Raw genomic sequence first — 9,837 nt, 5'->3', positions numbered from 1 at the left:
ATATGAGTTGGATCGGATCCTCTTCTTAGTCTTCGACTCTCTCCTTTTATAGCCTTGGACTTCTCTAAGTTGTCTCCAACTGACCTCCGGGATTTTCTCCACTTGAGATGGAATCCGCAACAGCTTCCCCTTGACCGGGTCCTGCGCTTCTTCTTGTTGTGACGTGAGCTTCCTCTTCGTCGTGACCTCCTTAGTTAGAATCCTTAGCTTTCAGCCTCCGGCTCTTTTTAGTCATTGAGCCTGCGATGGGCCTGTCCCGGCCCATTACCATCTTTTATTATTTGGAGATCAGCTACCGGACCATATTCGGGCCCAACAGTTGCCCCCAGCTCTCGAGATTAGGTATCGTTATTCTCGGGAGCTAAACTTAGCCGCCCAAGCTAGATTCTCTTGTTGAGATCATGATTACTAGCTATCTCAACCATATTTACTTTTATCTGATCGAACGGCTGTAAATTTCTTTTGATTAAATCGATGGCTTAGATTAAAGCGAGTTTGAAATTTGATTTCCGGTTTTCGAGACGTGACAAGATATAAAGCAGCTAACATTAACTGCCGCTGTCCATATTCTCCACGCCTCCACTTGGTTTCCAAGGTAACTTCTCCTCCACCCCTTTATTTTATTACGTTTTTTTACTTTACTTTCAGCCTTCGATTCACCATTGATCCTCTGCGAATTTCTTAAAATCCTTAGTTTCTAAGAGATCTAGTTAGCTTATTCCACCTTTTCCCCTCTCAATCCTTTCGATTCCCCTCATCTCTCTTTCTAATGGACCCTCCGAAAGAAGGTTCCGGCGAGACCGGAATCTCTGCCCCCGGGAAGCGTTTAATGAAGGTTAAGCAAGAGATTGGTGAGAAAATGAAAAGAGACAAGAAGGAAGTCAAGGACTCAATCGCGGGAAGGGTCTCCAAGCGGGTGAAGAAGAAGGAAGTTTCTGGCGGGAGCACCTCTCCGGGCCCTCACTCGCCTTCCTCACTAAAGATTCAGGAGGTCGTTAACCTCATGGTTCAAGCTCATGGCCAAAAGGAGTTGGCCAGGGTTTGTTCCTCCGACGAAACTCCCGAAACAGCCCCGGAAGGTTGGTTTTGCATTCACGAGAAGTATATCTCTAAATGCCACCTCCGGTTTCCGCTTCCGGATCTCCTGTTAGACCTTCTTGATCATTATCAACTAGCCCTCTCTCAACTCTGTCCCTCGGTGATCCGAGTGATAAATGGTTTCATTACCAGAGCTAAGGAGGAAGGAGTCGCCGTTGGACTGACCGAACTGATGAGCCTCTACACGATCAAGGAGAGCTCTAGTAAGGACGGTGGCAGTGGTACCTACTACCTTCCTTGCCGTCCTAGGCTTGGACTTTTTAAATCCTCTGGTAGTGATGATGACTGGAGGAAAAAATACTTTTATGTCAAGATTGATCCCTCCACAGTCCCTTTGGGTCGTGCTCTCTCGGTTATTTGGTCCGATATATCTGGTTAGGATTTTTTAGGAATGTGTCTTGCTTACTTATAATCATCATTACTTGCTGATCCCTTGATTTCATATGCAGATATCGAGGATCCTCCTAAGCTTTCTGACAAGCTGTCTAGAGCTCTCTTTCGAAAGTTGCATCAGAGTCCCAATACTTGGGCGTCTTTCACCGTCTCTCGTATTGGATCAGCTAGGTTCCCGGATTGATACAACGCTAAGTTCCTTGACCCGATTCCTGCTGAAGATTTAGAAGGTGATTTTCGGATTCTGCTTATTTGTTTTTGATTTCTAGGTTTGCCTTCAGAGATAACTTAAAAAGCTTTCCATTGTTTTAGTTTCTGAAGGTCCTTTCGTGGTAGATCTTTCGACTGGAGCTAGTACTTCCGAAACCGAAATGACTCAAGCTCCAAAGATGAGGCCTTCTTTCCGTTCCCGGAATAAACCTGCTGCAGCTGCCAGTGCTTCGCGATGCAGCGATAAGACCCAAAGAGGAGCCTTCCTTAGCTCGCTGAAAGAGGTCCTTGATGATGGGTCCTCTGTTCCTGCTAAGGATGTTAGTCCAGTTGAGCCTAGAACTCAAGATATTGTTCCTGGTGTTGAGGTTCCAACAGCTGAAGCTAACCCTCAAGCTGCTAGAGGCCCTCTTGAGGTCGAACCTCCGAGAAACAAGAGGTCTCGGACCGATTTGGGAGATAGACCCGCCAGATCTTCCTCCTCGTCTTCACGGGGAGGGACCGTGGGTTGGAACTTCTCCCATTCTAAGCCGGGATCGATATTGGATGACCCTTGGGGTTTGGCAACCATCATGAGGCATATGAAGATGGTGGGGTGCTCCATGCCTTCAATCAATGGTATGACCAACAAAGAAGAGTACGTTGGGATAGCTCACCACGTGGGTCAAGTACGTAGTCTTGTTTTTTCCTGGTTCGCTATCAAAAAATTTATTTTTATCATATGCATTTTTTTTGTTATAGCTAGCTGGAGCCATCAACAGGGCTCAGCTGAGGTTCGAAGAGACCGTACATGGTGCTCCTAGCGCTGGTGACTTAGCTCAGGCCACTGAGTTGTTCAAGACTACCAAGATGGAGCTTGACCTGGCTCGTGCTCGAGTTTCTGAGCTTGAAGCTGAGGTCGGGAGGCTCGGTTCGAAGGCTGATACTCAGCAAGGGAAGATCGAAAGTCAGGCTATCGATATTCGGGTGAAGAATTGGAAGATCAATGAGTTAGATGCTGCTCGCAGGATAGCTGAGCATCAGGTTCAAGAGTTGATCGTCTCATCTCAGGTTAGCCAACAGAACAAAGAGGCTGAAGTTAAGCTAGCTGTCAGGAAAGGTAAGAAGGAGGTGGCTGAAGCCTACAACAAGATCCTGATCTCCGTGAAGGAGAAGTTTGTCAAGAAGAAGGAAGAGACCGATGCTCTGATCTATGCTCAGGAGCTTCAGGCAAACACCGAGCTTCTGAAGGATCTATTGTCTAAGGAAATTGAGAACGCTGAAGAGGAGTATCATCGTTTGATGGTTTTGATCCCGGATGCTGGTGCTGCATGTGAGAAAGCTCAAGTTTCTGATTTCTCAGTTAGCAAGCTCCCCATTCCTCAATTCTCCGAGAGCTCAGGTACTTTTGAGATCAATATGTTTAATCCGACGTTTCCTGGGGAATATGGTTCTAACTTGGGTTCGGTATCTCCTGATTTAGTTCCAGTTGAGACAACCCCGGGAGGTGTCGAGCAGGATGTTGAAGTAGAGGTTCCTGTCAAGGGGAATGACCCTATCGAGGAGGATAAGGATGATGAAGCTGATCCTGGATCCAAAGAAGGTTAAGAGCCGGTGCTCTTCATGTTCTAAAACTTTTGCCCAATGGGCTTCTTTATCCTTCGTTTTCAAGACTTATGGCCTGAGGAGGTCTTTAAACCTTTATCTGTTTGTACTTTGAATCCTTGTTAGCCTGGGGAGGCTTTTAAACCCTTGTTTTAATTTCAAACTTGGTTTTCGTTTCATTTTGAGTTTTTGGCTTTTAGTCGTGAAATATGACAACTTGATCATAATCGAATCTTATGATAAGTCTGGAAGACTTTGGTCGTTTTTAGTTCCTTAAGAGGAATTCTTAGAGTATCGGGACTAGCTTAGGATTTTTAGGAACCTAAGTTTAATCTGGACACCTTAGGCGGGGGTTCTTGGGAACCTGAACCTGTTTGTGGGATTTTAAGACCCGTTGAGACTTGCTTAGGATTTTAAGACCTTTGTGATTTGATGAGGATTTTAAGACCTCGGAGATTTGATAAGGATTTTAAGACCTTGGAGATTTGGTAAGGATTTTAAGACCTTAGAGATTTGGTAAGGATTTTAAGACCTTAGAGATTTGGTAAGGATTTTAAGACCTTAGAATTTGGTAAGGATTTTAAGACCTTAGAGATTTGGTAAGGATTTTAAGACCTTAGGTCCAGGTTCGTCGAGACCTGATATTGCTTGAAGGATTTTAAGACCTTAGGTCCAGGTTTGTCGAGACCTGTTTTGTTAAAGAATTGAGATATCGAGAACAATTTCTTTATTGATAATTGGATACATGGTATCATAGTAATCATACAATTGCTGTATTATAACGATCATACACTTGCTGTGTGGGCTATGTGATTTTAATCAGACATATGCCCCCTTTGATTATAGTGAACGAAGTATTGAAATGAGGTTGGGGCTGCACTCATGACGGAGTTGCCTACGTACCCGGTCAAGGGATCAAGCCTAACGTAGTTCAGGGATTTTAGGTACCTAATGATAATATCTCTTAAGATTCGTGGCATTCCACGATCTGATTTCAGGTACCCCGGTTCGCACCTTTCGGAGCTTGTAAACGCCAGGTCGTACCACGTGGATGATCTGGTAGGGACCTTCCCAGTTGGTTCCTAACTTCCCAGCATCTGGTTCTTTGGTTCCTTCGAAAACTTTCCTAAGCACTAGGTCACCTACAGCGAACTGCCGGAGCCTGACTTTGGAATTGTACTGTCGTGCCATTGCTTGCTGATAGTTCTGAATGCGAATCAACGCTCGGTCCCGTCTTTCCTCGATTAGATCGAGGCTGTCGGTTAGGAGCTGATCATTAGCTGCGGGATTGGACGTACAGAGTTCCCGGCGGAGGCTACCAGCAATGGTTTCAGCTGGAACGACAGCTTCCATCCCATATGCTAAGGAGAAAGGAGTTTCTTCTGTAGCTTTTCGTGGGGTGGTCCGACATGCCCAAAGTACTTCGAGTAACTTCTCTGACCATAGTTCCTTCTGGGTTCCAAGGCGTTTCTTGAGGTTTGCTAATACTGACTTATTAGCAGCCTCCGCCTGTCCGTTACCTTGAGGTCGGCGAGGTGATGAGAAGGTCAGGCGAATATTCCACTTGTCACAAAATATTTTGAAATCTTGGGATATGAATTGTCCTCCATTGTCAGTTACGATTTCGTATGGGACGCCGTGTCTACACACGATTTCTTTCCATACGAATTGCTCGACCTCGACTCTGGTTATCTGTTGGAAAGCTTCAGCTTCTATCCATTTCGTGAAGTAGTCTGTTAGGACTAAAAGGAAGCGTAACTTCTTCTTTCCACTTCCTGATGGTACTAGTGGTCCCACAATATCCATGGACCATCTCATAAATGGGTAAGGGGCGGATATGTTAGACAGCTTTTCCGCAGGTTGGTGTATAATCGGTGCATGCCTCTGGCATTTGTCGCATGAAGAGGAATAGGCCTCACAATCTGCTATAATGGTGGGCCAGAAATATCCTTGTCTTTTGATTCTGATGGCTAGAGCTCTTCCTCCAGAGTGGTTCCCGCAGGAACCGTCGTGCATTTCTTTCATGAGTCTCATAGCAACGAGACCATGGACGCATTTTAGGTAAGGTCCGGAAATGCTTCGTTTGAGGAGGACGGATTCAGTTACGCAATATCTCGCGCTTAATGCTTTGAGCTTTCGAGCCTCCCATTTATTGGGTGGAGTCTTTCCCTCCAGGATGTATTGCGTGATTGGAATTCTCCAATCCTCTCTTCCTACAACTTTGTTATGAAGAGACGAGGGAGGTTCCTGTTCGGGACCTGGTGTCGTGGTGCCCCCGGAGGTATTGGTAGGATTAGGCTCCAGGGAGTCTGAATTCCGAGGAATACCTCCAGATGAATTTTTGAGAGCTGTACGGCTTCTGGTTTTAACTCTGCAGATAATTGGGTCTGAGTTGGTGCCCCCGGGGGTATTCTTGAGATCAGGCTCTAGGGAGTCTGAATTTCGAGGAATATCTTCCATGATTTGGATTGTGTTCCCGGAGGTATGTTTTTTAGAGCTGCATATTCTGGTTTTTGGAAACCAAAATGTTGTGAAAACCTGGGTAGCTACCGTTTCAGGGCAGGTACCTTTGAGTTGCGCTGTTAGTTTGCTCTCTTTCTCAGCTTTAGTAGCTATGTCGATGCTTGGTTTCTCGATTCCTTCTACGGGTATGATCCGTTTTACAAGGGGGTCCGACGTGGAAGCTAAAGCAGCCAACGCATCAGCTGAGGAGTTCTCCCCTCGTGGGATTCTTGTTAGCTCGAATTTGTCGAACTGCCTAGTGAGGTTCTGGACGACTTCGAGATATGCCCCCATTCTTTCGTCCCTCGTTTCATATTCTCCGTGAAACTGGCTAGCTACTAGCTGTGAGTCACTGTAAGCATTTAGTTCTCGGATTCCGAGGCTTAGGGCGAGCTTCAACCCTGCGATTAGTGCTTCGTATTCAGCTTCGTTGTTTGAGGCGCTGAATCCGAGCCTATATGACTGCTCAATGGTTTCTCCTGCTGAGGAAGTTAGCCTTAGGCCGATACCGGAGCCCTGTTTTGATGAGGCTCCGTCGACGTATAGGCTCCACTTCGGGGACTTCATTTCGGAGTCTAACTGCTCGGATGTCAGTTCAATGATAAAATCAGCAAGGACCTGAGCTTTCGCTGCTGCTCGAGGTCTATACTCGATATCATATTCGCTGAGCTCTATGGCCCATTTAGCCAATCGCCCTGACTGGCTAGGGCTGTGCAATATCATTCGTAATGGTTGTGAGGTCATTACGATGATCGAGTGCGATTGGAAGTAAGGTCGCAATTTTCTGGCGGCTGTTACGACTGCTAGAGCTAGTTTTTCCATTGCGGGGTACCTTGTTTCGGCGTCTATTAAACTCTTACTGGTGTAATAGACAGGTCTTTGTTCGTTTTGTTCCTCTCGTACCAGAACGCCGCTGACTGCAGCAGTTGATACAGCGAGGTATAGATACAATGGCTCTCCTACTACTGGTTTAGATAGGATCGGAGGTTCGGAGAGATATGCTTTCAATTGCTTGAAGGCTTCCTCGCATTTCTCGTCCCATAAGAACTTCTTATTATTTCTTAGAAGCTTGTAGAACGGGAGACATTTATCGGTGGATTTGGATATGAATCGATTCAATGCCGCGATTCGTCCAGTCAATCTCTGTACCTCTCTGGTCGTCTTAGGTGACGGCATTTCTAGGAAGGTTGCTATCTGCTGCGGGTTGGCTTCAATGCCTCTTTCGGTTACGAGATAGCCTAGGAACTCGCCTGAGGGTACCCCGAAAGTACATTTAGTGGGATTGAGCTTCATATCGTACTTGTTAAGGATGTCGAAGCATTCCCTTAGGTGAGAGATATGATCTTCTCCAGCTGAGGATTTGACTAGCATGTCGTCGATATAGACCTCCATGGTTTTTCCAAGTTGTCCAGCGAACATCTTATTTACTAGCCTCTGATAGGTAGCTCCTGCGTTCTTTAATCCGAATGGCATAACCTTGTAACAATAGGTTCCTCGTTCGGTTATGAACGCAGTTTTCTCCTGGTCCTCAGGATCCATCATGATTTGGTTGTACCCTGAGAAGGCATCCATAAAGGATAGGAGTCGATGGCCAGCTGTTGCTTCAACCAGGCGGTCGATGTGAGGTAACGGGAAGCTGTCTTTAGGACAAGCTTTGTTTAGGTCTGTGAAGTCTACACAGATTCTCCATTTCCCGTTTTTCTTCTTTACCACTACCGGGTTAGCTAACCAGTCGGGGTAATGTACCTCTCGAATGGACCCCGCTTTCGTAAGTCGGTCAACTTCGTCGTTAACAGCTTGAGCCTTTTCGAGGCCTAGCTTACGACGCTTTTGTTTGATCGGTTTGAAAGTAGGGTCTACTTTTAGTTTATGGGTGGTGACGTTCGGATCTATTCCTTTCATGTCGCTGGTGGACCATGCAAAGGTTTTGACATTGCTTTTCAAAAAATCAATGAGCTCCTTTTTTGTCTCAGGAGGTAGCTCGGACCCGATGCTCACCTGTTTTTCAGGATCAGAGTCGTCGATGCAGACTTTTTCGGTTAGGTTCCTGGGGGGACCTCGAATATTTTGTTGCATTTCGCGACCCCCTGGATCTGTAATTGCTATTGGGGGGACTTTTTGAGGATTTCGAATCCTCCCAAATAGCAGATCCTAGATATCTTCTGGCTACCATATATGGTAGCTATCCCTTCAGGTGTTGGGAATTTTACGCACTGATGGTACGTTGAGGCTACTGCCTTCATTTTGTGAATCCAGGGTCTTCCCAAAATCGCGTGGAACGGGGAAGGTCTATCGATGACTACTAAGTTGGTCATTTTCATTATTCCGCCAGCTATGACTGGGAGCTTGATAGTTCCCAATGAGGTAGCTGTTTCTCCGGAGAAGCCTACGAGGTTAGCTTTTTGGCCAATAATTTCGTAGTCGTCTATTTCCATCCCTTTTAGGGTGTTATAGAAAATGAGGTCGACAGAGCTTCCTGTGTCTATCATGAGCTTAGGAACCTCGTATCCTGCGATGTTCAGGGTGACAATCAACGCATCATCGTGAGGTCTGTCAAGATTCGAGGTCTCGCTTTCCCAGAAAGAAATCTTAGTATTGGACTCGGGGTTAGGAGGCTTAGGTCCAGTGTTAGACACAGCCTTCCGCACGTGATTCTTAATGGAATTGACGGAGTCTTGACATATGTCTGATCCTCCAAGGATACAGTCCACCCTCGAGTCGGGGCTCGATTGAGGGGAGGGTTTGCTCAAGAGAGCTTCGACTTGTAAACTTTTTCCTTGGGGGAATTTCCCAAGAATCATGTCGACTCTTTTCTTGGGAGCTGGAGGTGGCGAATCGGTCTCCTTCTCAGGTGACCTTTCGCGTTTCGGGGAAGTGTCCCTGGAGCCTCTTTTCTGATAAGGTGATGGCTTTTTAAGGTCCACGCCCTTTATTTCCCCAGCTGCGAATTTAGCTGCCAGCTGGCGTTGGAGGTCCCAACATTCCTCGGTTGAGTGTCCTTCGCGATCATGATAAGAGCAACGTTTGCCTTTATCAAAGCCTTTTGACCAGGGAGTTTTGTTTGCTGCTGCAACAGGTTTCTCTTCCTTGTCTTCCTCGATTGCGTAGGAATGTTCTCCTTGAGTATGATTATTTCGAGGGTTACCCTTTTTATGAGGTCCCTTAGTCTCAGAGGATTCACCTTTCGAATGACTCTGAGGTTTCTTGTGGAGTTTATCCAGTGCAGCTGTCTCCTCCTCCAAAGTAATATATTTGGTGGCTCTATGAAGAGCGTCATCGATAGTTGGAGGAGTATTGAGTGTTAGTTCTGACCAGAATTTCGATCTATAGAACAGACCTCTCCTAAGGGCCTCGATGGCGACTAGGTTGTTAGGATTCGAGAGCTTAGTTCTTATTGCCCTGAATTTCTCAATGTAAACTCGTAATGAGTCTCCCATTCCTTGACTGACCTTCCAAAGGTCGGCCTCAGAGGCTTGCTTCAGGATATGGGTTGAGTATTGCTTCATGAAGGCGTTAGTTAATTGATCGAAATTATCTATCGAGGCTGGCTCGAGACCGGAGAACCACTCAAGGGCTGTTCCGACCAAATTTTCGGCGAATGTCCTACAGTAACCTGCTTCACATTCTTCTTGTGTGAAATGGGCTTTAATGATTGCCAATCGGAAAGCTCTCAAATAGGCTTTCGGGTCGGAAGTCCCATCATACTCAGGGATTCTGATTTTTCGGGTATCTCTTATGTGAAAGCTGGCGATTCTGTCCGTGAATGGAGTTCCACGGGTTTCCTCGATCAAGCTATCGATTTCGGGAGCTGAGCTCGTAGCTTTATGGACTTGAGCTCCCAATTTCTGGAGAGCCGCATGAGTTCGCTCCATATATCTACGGATAGCTTCAGGTCCTTCAAACGGAAGGATGTTTGGATCGTTCGCAGGTTCCCGACGGGCAGGTTCCTGACGGAATCGAGTTGGCTCATCCTCCCATGCGGTTGGTGGGCTAAGTCGCTCGCCATTTCTTGGGTTATCGGAATCTATCCTTTGATAACCGTCCCCATTC

General features: G+C 46.3%; 2 protein-coding genes across 2 annotated transcripts; one reads left to right on the top strand and one right to left on the bottom strand.

The window, feature by feature from the left end:
• The first annotated feature begins 769 nt into the window (after positions 1-769).
• On the top strand, positions 770-3,288 carry LOC108831814 (uncharacterized protein At3g60930, chloroplastic-like). Its single transcript, XM_018605326.2, has 4 exons — positions 770-1,472; positions 1,548-1,646; positions 1,804-2,369; positions 2,443-3,288. Exons 1-4 carry the CDS (start codon positions 770-772, stop codon positions 3,286-3,288), a joined length of 2,214 nt encoding a protein of 737 aa, XP_018460828.1.
• Positions 3,289-4,142: 854 nt separating this feature from the next.
• LOC130498632 (uncharacterized) lies at positions 4,143-7,705 on the bottom strand. The gene is made up of 2 exons (XM_056992151.1): positions 5,853-7,705; positions 4,143-5,720 (listed from the first exon to the last, which is right to left on the bottom strand). Exons 1-2 carry the CDS (start codon positions 7,687-7,689, stop codon positions 4,234-4,236), a joined length of 3,324 nt encoding a protein of 1,107 aa, XP_056848131.1. The 5' UTR covers positions 7,690-7,705; the 3' UTR covers positions 4,143-4,233.
• Positions 7,706-9,837: the final 2,132 nt, after the last annotated feature.

The sequence above is a fragment of the Raphanus sativus genome, chromosome 8 (genome assembly GCF_000801105.2).
Source record: "Raphanus sativus cultivar WK10039 chromosome 8, ASM80110v3, whole genome shotgun sequence".
In the NCBI taxonomy this organism is placed as follows: Eukaryota; Viridiplantae; Streptophyta; class Magnoliopsida; order Brassicales; family Brassicaceae; genus Raphanus; species Raphanus sativus.
The sequence above is the reverse complement of the archived record's forward strand: the minus strand, read 5'-3'. Positions and strand labels throughout refer to the sequence as shown.